Raw genomic sequence first — 16868 nt, 5'->3', positions numbered from 1 at the left:
ACTGGGTGAAGCTTGCCTGCAGTGTGGAAGGAAGATCATACATGTTGCTGGTATGTACAGGGCCACACTCCAAGTCTACCCTGAAAACACCACTGGTCATAGGTTGTCTGGTCACCTGGGCTTCAGAGATGAGATGGCTCCCTTGTCCTCTCACAACCAGAAAGGCAGACCAGGTCTCAGGCCCATTGCTGTCCTTAACACCTTTAATTAAACCTGCTGGCACCACACCACCCACACCTGCCTGATTTTCACTCAGACCTTCCATACTGCTCCCTGGTGACTGGAGGTAGGCTCTGGCTTAGCGTTTGCTGATGGTCCTGATAGTGCTCTTCCCTGGAAATACAGTCAGCCAAAGGCTGCCCCCCGCCCCCCCCCCCCCCAGACTACTATGTCCCACTTTCAGTCCTGTCGGGCCTGGTTCCCTAGCAACAGGACCATGGCTAAGTGAAGGCAGTTGTTGAGATAATCACATGCTCCACACGAAGCATCCATGAATCCCAATCTGCGGTTTCTGTGACAGTGTGGAGGGAACCGGCTGTTCTCCAGTTGTGACTCCCCATAGGGCTGGCAGCGTCAATGCGCCCTCTGGTGGCCTCTGGAGAGGAGTGGCATGTTCCCAGGAGGCCTGCTACAGGACAGCAATGAGAGAGGGCCGGAGCTCCAGAATCTGGGGCAGCACACACCAGGCATGTCTAAGCATGTGTTAAATGTGTAGCTGTAACTGGACAGGAAACAGAATCCCAGGTTCTCAGAAGTGCTTTCCTTAAAACAGTGGATCCTTTTGTCTTTAAACTTTGAGCAGTCTTGCCATGTTGCTTGGGGTGGCTGAGAGCTCCTGGCTCACTCTGTCTTGCATGAGAAGCATTGGCCCCTCACCTGCAGTGGACACAGTCCTGGTGGGTACCTGGTGGTCAGCATGCAAAGGTGTTTTCTGATAGCTGTTTTACCTGTTTAAAGCTGAGACCACCCTTCCTTGCACCTCTGCAGGAGCATGAGGGTGTGTAGACCGCCTCAGCACACACTTACTCTGGGGGGAGTCACAGAAGAGGGACTGTTTGAAGCACACCCTGTTGACTCTGGGCACCTCCTGGCCTCAGCTTCCTGCTGACTCCCAGCCTGGCTTGGACTCGTCACCAAGTATTGGACCCCTAGGGTGAGCGGCACCTCCATTAGGTGCTGCCATCAAGGGGGCTGCCTCAGCTGTGGGTTCTGACAGGCATGTACACAGGACACGTGGCCTGTGTGGCTGTGATTCCTGGGGGTGGGGGTTATCTGGTTTCTGGCCCTTGGAAAGCCCCCAGGTCGCCACAGAAACCATTACCCAGTGTCTTCCTAGTGTCCTCTGCTTTCTGTGCTGTATCAGATCCAGTGCGAATGCACCTCAGACTGAGAGCAGCTCTGTGCACATGCATGAGGCCTCAGGCCAGCTGCCGAGGGACATGAAGCTGAGGGATGGCCCTGGCCATGACTGGGGAGTGAATTAAGTCACAAGGGAGAGAAGGAGGAGGAGACAAGAGCCAAGTCCTCAGATACCATGTTGCTCTGTGGATAGCAGAGACCAGGGGACAGTGCTTTGGGATAGAGGCCTTGCTGATCTGGGCAAGCAGAGACCACAGTCACAGTAGTCTCCCTCTTTGCTTTGTCTTCCTCAGCATTGATGGAGCAGAGATACAATCAGCTAGGAGCAAGTGACGAATGGGGAATGGGGAGCTCTCCCAGGAGTGCAGAGGACTGCCGGGACTGGGGAGCACTACTGGGAGTTCAGAGGACTATAGGGAGTGGGGAGCATTTCGAGTGCAGAGGACTGCTGGGAGTGTGGGGAGCACTACTGGAACTAGGGAACATTGCTAGGAGTGCAAGTTCAGAGGACTAATAGAAGTGCAGAGGAGTGCAAAACTGCTCGTGGCAGTGGGAGGCAGGAGAAAAACACATGTCTTCCTCAATCAGCAAGGTACAGTGAGCTGGAGCCCTATCATAGCAGTGTGGAGAGGGCGAAGATAAGAAGGGACAGAGTAGAGCATGAAGGGAAGAGGGGCTTGGCCTTTCCAGGAGAAGGGTTCAGACAGGAACTCCTGAAGGGACCTTGAGGAGGGGCCTGGACACAGCAGTTCCCTCTGCCCAGGTGACAGTCCCTGCCTGCAGCCCTAATGTGTTGTGCACCTTGCCCTTTGTTCCTGTCCAAACCTGACATGTCCTCACAGTCCTACAGAGAAAAGACATCAGGAAGGATGGCCAGGGTCATGTGCCAGAAAACAGGAAAGTCACCCCACAGCTGTTAGGCCAGGTGAGACACCACTGGAGGACCAGGGAGGTGCCCATTTCAGGGAATGGAGAAGTCATATGTGAACCGTGGTCTCTTAAGGATACACGGTGCCTGAGAGAGAGTTGCTGAGGGATGCTCCTGCCTCCTTAGAACAGCTGTCTGTGACTATCCTGCCTGAAACCGGCCCCTAAATTCTCAGACCCACCAAGGTCCCTGTACCACCCAAGAGCACTGTTTGAATTAAGCAGGGATATGGCAGGTTCATGTGGCTTGGATATGCCAGCAAGAGGGCAAGGTAGGCTGTAGTTGGTGTCTTTAGCACCGGACATTGGTTCTGTGTTTGAGACCCAGGCAAAGAGCAAGGGGGTGGCCTGGATCAATCGGAATAAACATCTAAGATTAGGTAGGCGTGGCTGGCATTCATTCCTAGCACTGACACATTGAGCCTCATGGCCTATAGACCAGGCGAGGAGCACACTAGGACACTGAGCCAAATGCGTTCAGCCCACGTAGAGCAGAGCGAAGCACAAGCTCAGACCTGCCATCCTGACTATAAGCAGCCAGCGAAAAATGCGTGTCCATGGAGAGCTTGGGGGTGCGCATGCGCACTGAACAGAAAAAGTCCGCTGCGTGCTGGGGGTGGGGGTGGGTGCGCATGCGCACCAAGCAGGAAAAAAAAAAAGATGCATTCTGATACCAAGGGGTGTCACGTCCCAGGAGCCACTTACCCCTTCCATGGGCGCGATGAGCAGATCGTACAGGGCACGGAGTGGGGGCTTGGCCAGTGAGTTCTGCCTCCTGGGCAGAGAGGAGGTCCCATCCTTGCTGGGTGACACCGTACCACTGAACAAGCTTGTCATGCTCTGGCAGCTCCTGGGGAGACAGGACCAGGGTTGGAATCAAGCTCACCCTCCATCATTCTGGTTGCCCAGAGGCAGGGCCTCTCAGCATGCCTGTCAGCTCCAGCTCATGCTTGTCCCTTGCAGGGGGTACTGTCATACAACACTAAGTTCTGTACAGAACAGCGTGTGTGCATCTCTGTGGTGTCAGCTATGTAATCAAGCATCCCAGAGTGCTGGTCCCACACGGAGCAATTGTGCTCCGTTAAGGATGGGGATCAGGAAGGGTCAGTGCAGTGGCCAGGCTGACAAGGAAGATGGCGTTCAGTAGCAGTGAACTCACTGCTGAAGTGACAAGGATCTGCTGGCCAAACCCAGCCAGACCCTGACAGGGACTCTCCATTTCACAGGGGTGCCCTGAGAGCAGCTGATTGGAAAGTTGTCTGTAGAGGAGGGGCACTCTGAGCAGCTATTAGGGGCAGTTTCACTAACACAGAGGCATCTTCAACTCCCAGGATGCCCCAGGAGTCATACTCTCAAAGGGTGACAAAGGACAACTACTGCCTGATTCAGAAAATATGTTTAGGTGTTTAAGTACTGCTAGGCAGAGCCATGGTCCCCGGGGCCCCGAAGAGCACTAAGCATGCAGGTAAATGGGGAGGAGGTGGCAGAATCCTCCTGCCTGCCTGGTAGCCTGGCTCATGGCCTCAACATGGCCAGCTGGTAGCACACTCTGTGAGACTGTCGAGTGTTAGCAGTGTATTGTTTCCACGGTATGCGGCAGGACCTGCACTGGCACGAACTGTGCCAGACGCCAGACAGAGCAGCAGGCTGTATGGCAAGTGCTCTGCCTGTTAGTTTTGTGACAGCTATTCAGTTGTTGCCAGAGGGCTTCCTCCAGGGCCAGTTGGAGGGGGCCTGTGTGCCTCGCTGGCTGTGGCTCCTGTGTTCTACTTTCTCCCTTAGGTCTTCCCTGTCCCAGCTATTTCCTGGGGTGCAGCCATTCCCCTCTACTCGGAAACAAGTGACAGAGTGTATTATAGCTTTGCTACCAGAGCCATTGGTGTGCAGATGACCCTGAAGAGACACTCTGTATCCAGGGACAGTGCTCTCCGAAGGAGAGATGTGCACATTGTTCTCTGAAGATGTGCTTGAGCAGAGCATGGCTCCCTTCTGGCTGTACAAGGGGGCTGGGTTCAGGGCTGGCACAGGACAGGCACCTTCCCACTTCCCATCGGCCCAGGAGCAGGCCAGGTCCCCAAGTAAGTTCTCAGGGGCCCTCTTCTGTCTCTCATCTCTGCAGCTGCCCTGGGCAGGGCAGGGGTCAAGCTTTGTATGCCACTGGACTTGCACTATCACATAGATCCAGCAGGTGGCGGTAGATCACTGTTTTGCCATCCTGTCCCAGTTCCACTTGGGCTAAGTGACAGCTTAGCCCCAGGAAGAGGGGGTTTCTTAGCTGGCTTCTCGGATATGTCTAAGAACCCACTTCTAGAGGACTGCAGAGCACAGCAGCCTGTGCTGTGCAGGGAGGAGGTGGGGCAGGTGCAACCCAGGGCGTATTATTCACACACTGTTGGAAGAGGCCGCTGTTGGCTTGGTGTGATTCAGCCTGGTCTCCCCTGACAGACACTGCTGTGCCCCTGAGCCCACCACCTTCCGCAGAAGCTTGGGATGGCAATGGAACCGGCATCTGTCCCTCCTGACACTGCTGCTCAGGGGCAGCATAGGGGCCCACTGACCTTACCTGTGCTTGGCATGGAGAGGTGAGACTACAGGCCGGGGCAGTAGCCTTCTCACCTATCCATGATAGCAACATGGTCAGCCCTTTGCAGAGACTCTACACCCCCAAGCAAACCCACGGGGAGTTGCTCCCTGTGAGTTCACAAGGACCCCTCAGATATGTTGGGAGGAGCTGTCCGCAGGGCCCAGAATGATCCTGCTTTGTGCTTGAAGGAGCCTAAGCACACACAGATGAGTGCTTGCTGGAGCTTTAGAAGCCCAGGGCCAGCGTCTAAGGAGGGTGAGTGGGGTCTGGGAGACTGGACCACAGACTTTCCATCTGACAGGTCAGATCCTGTGTTGCCTCTTCATGTAGCTATGAGGCTCTGGGTGACTGCTTCTTCCAGGCAGCTGGAACAGCTGGATTCCTTGTAAGCCTGCTAGCAGTGACAGCTATTCCATTGTTGCCTGAGAGAGCAAGCCAGAGGGACTTTCCTCCAGGGCCAGTTAGAGAAGGTGGGGCAAGCCTTCCCAGTTTCCTTTGAACCGTGTCCTTCACAGCTATGGGAAGAAGGGTCAACAGAGATCAGGGAAGTGCTACATTGTGCTGGCCCTTAGAGGCATCAGCTGAGCATCACAGGTGCCTTCTCTTTGCCGGGGTGGTGTTTGACTAAAGGACCCTTCTATCCCTTCCCCCACCCTCCAGTTAAGTGAGTCAGGCACATGTAAGTATGTAGTAGCAAGGTAGCCAGCACCTCAGGGTTGGAGAAAGAAATCCTAGAGCAAATCCAGTCTCTAGAGATGTGTAGGCTAGGGGGTGGGGGGCAGACAGACCCAGAGAAAAAATGCAAGGGAGCAGGCAAAGACCTCTATACCCAAAGCACCAGGGAATCTTCGAAGAAGAGAGTACTCAGCTAGGGTAGCCTAGAAACAAAGACTGTGCATGCATGCGCGGGTGATGATCCTCCTGGGAAAGCCAGACTTGGCCATGTCCCAATGCCAGGCAAAGATCTGGAGTCAGTAATGACAAGCCTAGGACTCCTCTGGGCCATACAGAGGAGACAGACTATGGAGAGAGTGAATGGCAGGGTCACGCAGAGGCTACTGACTCCACTTAGCATCCTGAGAAGGGGTAAGCTGTGTGAATGGGGGTCTGGAGACCACCCACTTGCCTCAGGGTATGGGTGAGGGATAAACCCTATCTTGCCACCACTCTGTTGGGAGACCCAGAATGACATCTCGCGTAGTGCCGGCCACCTTGCAAGGCCCTCTTCCAGGATTACATCACTACTCCCTGTGAACAGTGAATGCTCAGGCATGGGACCCAGAAGCGCCTGCAGGCCCACCTGCACACTGGCTCTCGGCTTCCCTAATGCCGCGACCTTTTAATACAGTTCCTCATGTTGTGGTGACCCCCAACCATGAAATTATTTTTGTTGCTACCCCATAACTGTAACTTTGCTGCTGTTATGGATCTTGATGTAAATATCTGTGTTCTCTGAGGGTCATTTGACCTCCGAAGGGGCTGACACCCACAGCACTAGCATATCCGGTTGGGACTGGAGTTACCAGGCATGGGCTGTGGGGGGCAGAGTTGGGGTTTGGCGGCATCTCCAGCACTCACTGTCACCCGCAGCTGGGGAGTGTCATTGCTGGGCATCAGACAGGGAGCTTCAGGGGCTGCTGAGCTGAGTCCACCTCCCAGTCTTCTATACAGTCTTGAGGGATTAGCATATTGTAGACAGGAAAGTGAATTAAGAAGTAGTGAAGAGACACTCTTGTCTCCATGCTCAGCCTCACTCTTGCCTGGCAAGAGGGCTATCAGCCACACGATGCTGCCCACATACCAGGAAGCCAGCTGATGTTTGCAGAGTGGTCCTTAATTGCCACACTGAAGGGACACGGGGCATGTGTGTGTTTGTGTGTGTGTGTGTGTGTGTGTGTGTGTGTGTCTGTGCACATGTTAGGATTGGGAAGGTGTCTACTAGATGTCAACTACAGCCTGGCGAGGCCTGCATCTAGTTTTGGGCTTGCTGTTCTTGATCACAAGCCAAAATCTTATCCCTTGCCACTCAGGTGGAGAAGATGCCAAGTCTAGCCCAATCCCACACCTCCTTGCATCTGGCTGTGTCCTTCCATGACAGAGGGACACCCCCAAGGCCAAGAGGGAGAGAGGACCAGCTTGTCCCTCACGCTTTTGGCTTCTTTCCTAAAGTTGCTAGGCCCTGGGAAGGCAAACACACTGCTGTCACCCTGATAACACAATGACAGGAAACCAGGCTGCTACAGACAAGGTACACAGTGCCCACATGTAGGGCTGCCAAGAAAGGCTACCCACCCAGTCTGGTCCCTCTGCAGTCCCGGAACAGCCATCATCCCTTGAAGACAGGAATTATGAATTCTGACAAAATATGGCTAACATAAGCCTGGGGCCATAGCAATTTCACCCACAACCCACCCATCTGTTAAGTGTGAGGGAACTGGGTCAGGGTGGCTGGATGTGGAGAAGTTCATTTCTGGGCCACTGCTGTCTCCCACCCTGCTGGCTTCTTGGCTCCTTTTGGCGTCCTGAGTTGCAGGCCTGTGAGAAGCTGGCAGAGAGGTGAGAGCTACTCAACTTTTTCCTGAGGCTGGGCAGGCAGCTCAGACTTGGCATGGCAGGTCAACAACCCTGGACTCCACTGTATTAAAAACAGGAAGGTGGAGAGCTGCCCTGCCTCCATCTGAATGGTTGGTACAGAGGCAAAGCACCAGGCTTGCTGCTATAGCTCCGTGTCCCGTGGAAGGAGCACAGGGACACGTGCTGCAGGGAGCACCTTGTGTTTGGTGCACATCCATACCTGTGCAGGAGGTTGTTGTGGCGCACCATCCTCAGGAAGCCCGTGGGGTCGGTTACCGAGTTAAGCTGCTTGTTCATCTCCTCCAACTGCTGTTCCATGATGTCTCCAGCTTCGCTTTCTGTCTCACTGCTGGCACAGGCCCTGTGGAAAACCACCAGAGAGCCGCCATTATTGTGGAGTCATCCTCCTGATGCTAAGCACCCCCACTGCCTTCCACATTGTGGCTCGCTGGTGCCTGTACCATCTACACAGCAACAATGAACTGTGCAGATGGAGCAGTGTTTGAACAGTGTGTGCCCCAGCATTGAGCACATGCTGGAGGAGCAGGCACTCTGTCCAGGCTGTGTTTTAGTTGGGCAACCCCTAGCACAGGTTTATTCTAGTCCATTCTAGAAACATTTGCTGATCATCTGTACTGTACCAAGCATGGAGCTAGTCTGAGATGTGGAGACAGAGTCACGGGTGGTTTTGATGGATAGCACTGGCTTCTTGGGTTCCTTCCCTGGGTGGAACTTGAGTATGTGACCAGTTTGGAATTCATTCATATCCCCCCCATGACAGAAATGTGCAGCAGAGCCCTGATTTATAAATAAAATGACTACAGGCTTGCTTCATGTCCATGCTGTGCGCTGTGCAGGGGCCTACAGAGGACCACAATGATGCCCACATCACCATCCCACCATTCTCTCTGCCTATGGCCTCCTGGACCCAGACTCAGTATCAGGCCCAGGTCACATTCACACCTGGAAATGTCCAGAGCGAGACCTTGGGGCTCACACGAGAGGGCCTAGTCTCCAGTGTGACTTATATTCTCCAGAGCTTGTGTCTCTATGTGATTCACACTTTCTAGAGTCTTAAACGCTCCTTGTTGAAATGACAGAGTAGTCTTGTATTCCTGACCCCAGCAAACTGAAAGAGCAGTTTACCCAATAGCGAGAGTAAGAAAAATTACACTAGGTGGTGGTATATGCCTGCAATCTCCACTCTTGGGAGGTTGAGGCAGGAAAATCATGTATTCACAGCCTGCTTCGACCTGCTAAGACCCGATGTAAAAAGTCTCCTTTCATTGAGCAACTGGTATGTAGCAGATCCTTAGCTGGGGCTGCCCTGGAGAGGCTCAGAGATGGTGCTGATGATCATGGAAACCTTGACACAGGAATAGCACTCTGTACTACCATGTTCCCCAGTGAATGCTGCAGGAGCAGCCAGGGTGGGGGTGAGATGGGAGTGCCAGTGAGCAGGCAGGAATCTGCCACAGGTGCTGTATGGAAAGCCTTCACCACCGTCTGGGCCTGGTCTTGGTCACTCTTCTGACAGCCACAGTAGAAGAGACAGAAGGATCATCGGTAGGCAGAGTTTCAGACAGAACTAGTTGCAGTGTAGTTAGAGTTTCAGACAGAACTAGTTGCAGCTTGGCAGGGAAGGTAGGGAGGCTTCAGGATGGGTGCGGCCAGGAGCAGTGGAAGGGAGGTCCCTGGTCATCTATGCCGTGGGCACCAAGGCCAGTGTCCCTTTTTGCAGTGCTTGCTCTCTGTCCTGTCCACCATGCTCTGGTCCTACTCTGATGGCCGTGGCCACCACTCTTGCTCTTTCTGTTTTGAGGCTCTCTACACATAAGGGCTTGATTTCTTACCCTGGCCTTCTCTGCTCCCGGGTCCCCGAGGGATGGCAAGGGCTCTGTTCTTGCTCCAGCCCCTGCCTGTCCTGTGGAGTTAGCGGAGGTTGATGCTTAGATCACCATGCTATGGAGGACAGAAGGCAAAGCCACAGCAGAAGCTGGCATCCTGGTGAGGGCAGGAAAGGAGGAGAGAACAAGGCAGGCTCCACAGCACTCTCTCCAAGGTGCCCACCTGTCCTGCTGGAACCTGACCCAGCCCTGCCAGAGCCCAGCCTGCTACTGTTGCGAGGGTAAAACATGCTGGCCATGGTGGGCTCCGAGATGCTCACGGTTGTGACCCTCCAAGAGACAGCCATGAATCAGTGCTGTGGAGCTGTGCCAGGGCTCAGCCTGCACCGGGAATAGACGGGAATGGCAGGAAGCTCCAGAAAGGATTTCTGCTCAGAAACTCGGCCTCCTGATCCCTGTGAGCATGTTGTCCATCAGCCGGGCAGGAGCTCGGCACAGGCATGGCCCTGTTTACATCCCAGCATCCCTTGCTAACTCATCTTGAGTCCCCGCCTCAAAGCTTCTCTTGTACCAATGAGCTGTTGCTTGCTGAAGAGCGACTTCCAATCCTGAGCTGGAGATGGCCGCAAGAGACTGGTCCTCAGGCCCTGTGCTCAGGGTGGAGAGGCAGGCTCCTGGCCTCAAGCCCCATGGTCACAGAAGGGTGGTTCTTTCGAAGCAAAGCTCTCCTTCCCACTGAGGGAGCTCTCTGCTATCACTGCACAAGTTCAGTGCCTCCAAGACCCCTGCCTGTCCTCAGGACCATGCCTTGCATGTTTCTTGGGGGGGGGGGAGCTCTCCAGAATGTGTAGGAAGCTGGGCATCAGGTGTGCTCCCCCAGGCAGCCCCTCTGCTATTTCACAGTTAATTTTAGCATACCTATAAGATGGGAAGGGTCTGGCCTTCACTTTGGTAGGGACATCCCACTGCATGGGCTGTCTCAGCAGGACATCTTGCTGGAGAGGGGGAAGGGTCAGTGCAGGAGACACCCCATCATAGATAGCTACGTTCCTTTTAGCGTCCACACCCAGGGAAATCTGGTTGTGGTTACCTGAGGCTGGCTTTAGACTGTGTATAAACACAAGCACAGAAGGTGGCCATCTTCCTGCTCTAGAGCAGTGACGGGTGGCCTTGCCCGCATAGCCCAGGGGTCCCAGCTTTCCTCTTACATTACAAGGCTAAGCTGCAGTTCGTTGAGTTCCTTAGCCTTACTAGAAAGCCCCTCTTCTGTTTAAGCCTTGGAGAGGACTGGTAAGGAGGGGCAGTGTCCCCAGAGACCTCTGTGCCCTTGCTGCACCAAACTAGCAGTAGCACAGCCTGTTGCTATGACACCATTGAGACCAGAGACAGTCAAAAGAGAGGCGCTTGAGTGTGCACAGAAATAGATGGAGGGACTCCTGCCCAGGCTGCTCTCTCCTCAGCTGATGTCACACACCCCAGACCTCGTAGCCATGCACTGCACAGTGGCCACAGACTCTGATGTCAAACCCTCCTTGTTCACAGCCTGGCCCTCCTCAGCAATCCAGTCACTAATGTGCTTCCCCTCCCCGAGTCTCCTGGGAAAGGCTTCTGCTTTGAGTCACTCTAGAAATGGCTGCTCTCCATAAAGCCAAAACCCAGTTACTTTAGTGCTCTCTCTAAATGATGCCAGAAACCTGGTTGTCTGAAAGTGGATTATTATATTCACCTGACAGGAGACTGTGTTCTCATTCACATTCTCTTCCCTTGTTTTTCTCTCCCTCCCTCTCTTCACCTCCCTCCCCCCCCTCCTCTCATCTCCCTCCACACTCCTCCCCCCACATCCTGACTTGCCCCTTGACTGTCACGCTGATAAAAGAATAAACATGGCCTTCCAAGTGCTTTTTAGAGAGAATCACTTGAAGCCCGGAGCTCTGTGAAGTCTGTCTCCGTGGCCTGGAATGATCTAGTCTGAACTCCAGTGCCGAGGGGAGGAGCTCACGGTCTTGGCCTAGCTTTTCTGCTTTCAGTAAATACAGTGATCAAACGGCTGAGGCTTGTTTCCTGTCAGCTCCACAGCCGGCCGGCAGGGAACACAAAGCTGTAATTGAGCGGAAGCCTCATTTCTTGGTGTCTCATTTTACGTCTTTGCTGGGAGCCTATAGTCCATGGCACTCCCCCTGAAACACGTCTTTTGCATCCTCTGAGTTGATGTGTGACGTGGACAGAGCACACTGCAGTCCCTGGGAATGGTGTTGGAGTGGGAAGACCTGGGTGATGGGGTGGAATCACACCCTTTCAGATATGTTCCTGGGACCTAAGACCAGCAGACCCTCCTCCCTGCAAGTGAACCAGGCTAGTCACCTGCAGGGGAGGAGTAGGGATGGGCAGTGGTGCACAGCACTTGGCAGGCACGAAGGGCCCTGAAGGGCCATGTTTCCTTCCCACTCCGGTTGTTCCTGCAAGGGTTGTGTAGGAATCGAATGCACATGCTCTTCGGTGCACATCTGCTGCTCCACTCAGGGACTGTTTTGAGTGCCATACGGGAGCGTATGTGAGAGTCTGCAGCAGAAGGCACACTGTGCATGCGACACTTGTTACCGTGTGTCACTACAAGTCCTTTCTGGAGATTTTATCGATTCTTGCAGTGCATGCATCCCTTGGTGCAAATGCCGAAAGCCATAAGAAACAGTGCAGTCACTTAATCTGCTGTGTTTTCCTGTGGTAAGCATTTACCACTGACAGATGTGGGCAAGGGAAGACACAGAGGCCCTGCCCCACGCCCATAGAGCAAGCATGCACTGATATCCTGTGTGTGTGTGTGTGTGCACATGCGCATGCATGCTGTGTGTGCATGTGTGCCTGAGCCATGTATACAGAAAACAAAATGTCAACACAGAAAGGCATGGTACTGGACCTCTTCCCTTATAGGCAATCACAGGAAAAGGCTTTGAGTATTGTCTTGGACTTCCAGTCCCTGCTAGTGGAGTTTGTGGCCAGAGAGGAGGGAACAAAGACACACGAGGTTACTTTGACGAGTGCTACAGCCTGTCACTGCCTTACCCCCTGGGAATAGGAGGGGCACCCTGAACTCGACCCTACAGAGTCCACTCTCAGTCCACTCACCTCTGCTCACCAGAGGCCAGGCCAATGAGGGCCCAACCCCCTGTGGTGACTGGGATCAGTGAGGACAGAGCAATTCCTAGAGACCCAGTGTGGTTCTCCTCAGTCTCAGTCCCACACAGCCACCCATCAAGGGCAGGGGAAATGTCTCCAGCACCAGAGACTGAGAAAGGGCATTCAACAGAGGAGCAGAGGTGACTACCAGGCTCAGTGACTGCAAGGTACCTCCAAGGAGCCACTGCAACCAGAGTCCTGGAAGCCAGTTTGCCAGGGGTCTTAGTCAGGGTTTTTATTCCTGGACAAAGCATCATGACCAAGAAGCAAGTTGGGAAGGAAAGGGTTTATTCAGCTTACATTTCCACACTGCTGTTATCACCAAAGAAAGTCAGGACTGGAGCTCAAGCAGGTCAGGAAGCAGAAGCTGATGCAGAGGCCATGGAGGGATGTTCTTTACTGGCTTGCTACCCCTAGCTTGCTCAGCTTGCTCTCTTATAGAACCCAAGACTACCAGCCCAGAGATGGCACTACCCACAAGGGGACCTCCCCCCTTGACCACTAATTGAGAAAATGCCTTACAGCTGGATCTTGTGGAGGCATTTCCCCAACTGAAGCTCCTTTCTCTGTGATAACTCCAGCCTGTGTCAAGTTGACACAAACTCACCAGTACACCAGGTAAGAGTGGCTCTGTGCATTCTCTCTCCTGCCTTGGTGGTGGTGAGTGGGAGGTGGAGAAGCAGACAGGCCCAGGTTCAGGAAGCTGAGGGAGCCAGACCTGGCCCATGAGACCACAGCATACTGAGAAGAGGTGACCAGAACAGCTTCATCCCTGACTTGATGTAGTGTGTGACCAGGGCTAGTTCTTGTTTGTTTGTTTGTCCTGGAGATTCCCCTGACCCCTCGGTACAGTAGAGAGGAAGATCTTGCCTTCCATTCCAACCTGCAGACAGAACTGCCCTGTTCCCCATTCCATAGAAGGGGTCCTGCAGGCCCTGGTCAGCTGCCATTCTTGCTGTGTGGGAGATGCTTTTTTTTCTGTGGTAAATCTATAAAGACTGGGATTCTGGGGAGAGCTGAAGGGCCCACTCCACAGAGGGCAGAGAGGACCAGCTGAATAAGCCACAAGCACACCAAGTTCCAACATCTGGGGTAAGGTCGGACCGTCCTGAGTGGCCTCTAAAATGAGCTGGAAATGACAAGGGTGAGGCTAGGAAGGACACAGGAGAGACAGCAGCCCGCCCATTCAAGGCCTCACTGTCCAGACTCCATCACCTCAGACTGGTGTGAAGCCTGGTGTCCAGACCATGGTCATCACAAAAGGGCTTTGTACAGTTTGTGCAGTCCTTGTATTTGGAATTCGGTCTTAATTAAGATTTAATTGCTGTGAAGAGACACCATGACCAAGACAACTCTTATAAAGGAAAACAGTTAACTGGACTGGCTTACAGTTTCATAGATTCAGTCCATTATCATCATGGCGGAAAGCATGGCAGCATCTAGCCTGGAGGAGGAGCTGATCTTGATCCTACATCTTGATCTGCAGGCAGTATCAAGGGACTACCCTCTGCAGACAGCCAGGAGGAGACTCTCATGCCAACAAGGCCACGCCTCCTCTAAGACTGCCACACCTCCTAATGCTGCTCCCTGTGGGCCAAACATCCAAACACCTGGGGACTTTTCCTATTCAAATCGCCAGATTCCTTTGTAAAACACTTTTATATATTGGGGCTGGAGATGGGTCCTGAGTTCAATTCCCAGCAACCACATGGTGGCTCACATCCATCTGTAATGGGATCTGATGCCCTCTTCTGGTGTATCTATAAACAGCTACAGTGTACTCATATAAATCAATAAATCTTTAAAAAAAGAAAACCACTTATATATTTATGGAGGGGGGGGAAAGAGTGGGGAAAGAGCCATGCCTGATATGTGTGTGTATGCATGTGTGGATGTGTGTGCATGCATGATGTGTGGATATGTTTGTGCATGATGTGCAGATGTGTGTGTATATGAATGATGTGTGTATGTGTGTGTGTGTGTGTGTGTGTGTGCATGCATGATGTGTGTATGTGTGTGTGTGCATGCCTGGTGTATACATGCATGATGTGTGTGTGCATTCATGATGTGCAGATGTGTGCGTGTGTGTGTGCACACGTGCCTGACGTGTGTATGTGTGTGTGTGCATGCCTGGTGTATACATGCATGATGTGTGTGTGTGCATTCATGATGTGCAGATGTGTGCGTGTGTGTGTGCACACGTGCCTGACGTGTGGATGTGTGTGTGTGTGTGTACATGCCTGACATGTGGATGTGTGTGCAAGCCTGTGTATGGGGAGCATGTGCGTGTCAAAGTGCATATGGAGGTCAGAGAACAACTGTGGAGTCAGTTTTCTCCTTCAGTCTTTACATGGGCTCTGGGTGTTGAATCCAGGTCATCGGGCTCGTGCAGCAAACACCTTTAACCTTTGGACCCTGGCCATGGCTCCTGAGACTACTCTTTGCCCTTGACATTTTTTTTTCCTCTGTGACTTTGGGTACAGGGATATACAAGATAGGTGTATAAATCAAACACTTATTGATCATAAAGAAATTAATTTAAAATAGTTCCTTGGTATTGGGCCTCTTCTTTGCTGCATTAACTGGGTTGGAATCACCTAGGAAACACAGCTCAGTGGGTCACTAGGCTCTGGTGCCCAAAGGCCTGGACTCTGGCCAAGCTCAGCACAGGCTGGGTGGCTGCATAGACTTCTGAGGGCCTCTTGGATGTCACTACCTGTGTCTGTGTCACACACATTGCCCAGCATTGTGGGGCTGACAGAACCAGAAACTTCATGGCACAGGGGACTCCTATCTACCCAGGAGAACCACTCAGCCACTGGAAAACAAAATTCTGCTGGATTCACAGTAATCCCAGGATCCCTTTCTCCCAGGTCCTCAGTAGAACCTAGAAGGGGCTTCCCCTGAGTGACTCTGGAAGACAACGTTTGCTTGTCATAGGACCGACTTAGGGTTGGGCTTCTGGGACCATAGGGGACACTGTGCTCTTGGATGCTGCCGGGTCTCAAGCCCATGGCATTGGCTTTTCCCTCCACTCTGGATGGGATTTTTAGGGTTTGTGACAGCCCCATATCACATCATGCCACAGTGGGAAGGTGGGTGTGCATGTGTGAGCATGGAGAGCATCAGGCACCCCTCCCAGATAGGAGCTCTGGGCCTCACAGACCGTGAGCTCCGACTCTTGGCTGTCAGGAATCATGAGCAGTTACAGCTGCTGAGTTTGGCTGCTTGATGTCAAGGCCCTCCTAGAACACTGTCTTTAAACCTCATGGCAAAAGCCAGGTAGGAGAGCCTGCTCCACTTGGGAGCAGTGTCAGAACAGCCAAGGAAAGGTAAGCTTCGAGACTGAGCCTTCTTGTGCTGCCCTTGCCCTCAGAGGTACAGATGGTGACTTGGAATCACTCAGGATAGAGGCTCCAGGCTCACCAGGCAGCTGCCCCATCCCTTCAGCTTTCCGCAGCATGAGATCACTCACCATTCACTATGTATGGGTTCATCTACATTGGATTCTATCCGACAAAGCACAGAAGGACCACCTCAACCAGAATGGCCTTCCAAGTCCATTCAAAGCCCTTGTTCACCAAGAGTCCAGGAGTCCAAGAGTACAGGAACAGATGTGCCGGAATGCCCCCAGGTGCTGTGTAGGAGGCTTATACATGGGTGTGCTATGGAGGGGGTGTGGCACGAAGAAGAGGAAACCTTCTAAAGTCTCTTCAGAGCCTTTTGTCCCCCCACAATTACACGGATGAAAGTCACAGTAAAGTGCTGAGTGACTTCTGAAACACCTGTGTAAGGAGGAAGTCACAGTGAGACCACTGAGAAGGGAGCCCCACAGCTCAGGAGCACACTGGGCGGAGCCCTCAGAGCTGCTCTACACACAATACCCCATGCAGCACAGCAAATACGTACTAGATAGCTGCAACAGAATTGTGTGGTATGTAGCAGCTTTGTGCAGGATTCTCTGACTCTAGGCAAGCAGCCCACCTTTAAAATTTATGCACAAAAGGATTCTACCGAGAGCCACCAGACCCAGTCTATTTGGTTTGAAAATGAGACCACTCAGCAGTGGTGCCCCAATTTTGGGCAACCCCTGAGAGAGGGGCATTTGTGTAGAAGACAGTCTCTAAAGAAGCTGTGGCAATCTCCATAGAGTTATTGGCTATTCCCTCAGTCTTCCTTGGAATAGTCAGTTGAATACCCACACTGGTTATGGGAGCCTGGGGACAAGGTGGCCAGTACTCCTCCTTGGGAGTGGTTAAGATAAGCGTCCACACCCTTGCATTCAGGAGAGACTCTCGGTCTCCAATGAGCTTTGGGTAGAGGCAGGTTCCTGTCTGTACTGCTTTCCTGCCTGAAGGCTGAGCGTCTGCCTGGGGCATTGGGGGGTTCTTCCCCTCTCTCCC

General features: G+C 53.0%; 1 protein-coding gene across 4 annotated transcripts in view; it reads right to left on the bottom strand.

Moving 5' to 3' along the window:
• The window catches only part of Ttc28 (tetratricopeptide repeat domain 28), a 408048-nt gene that overhangs the window by 14392 nt on the left and 376788 nt on the right, over positions 1-16868 (bottom strand). For all 4 annotated transcript variants that reach the window (XM_029476931.2, XM_085837027.1, XM_029476933.2 and 1 more), the window contains 2 exons: positions 7665-7805; positions 2992-3136 (listed from right to left, as the gene is read on the bottom strand). In XM_029476931.2, coding sequence (XP_029332791.1) covers positions 2992-3136; positions 7665-7805 — 286 coding nt within the window. The remainder of the gene's footprint in view (positions 1-2991; positions 3137-7664; positions 7806-16868) is intronic.

This window comes from Mus caroli, unplaced genomic scaffold (assembly GCF_978045245.1).
Source record: "Mus caroli unplaced genomic scaffold, Mus_caroli_1 scaffold_4, whole genome shotgun sequence".
Classification (NCBI taxonomy): Eukaryota; Metazoa; Chordata; class Mammalia; order Rodentia; family Muridae; genus Mus; species Mus caroli.
The sequence above is the reverse complement of the archived record's forward strand: the minus strand, read 5'-3'. Positions and strand labels throughout refer to the sequence as shown.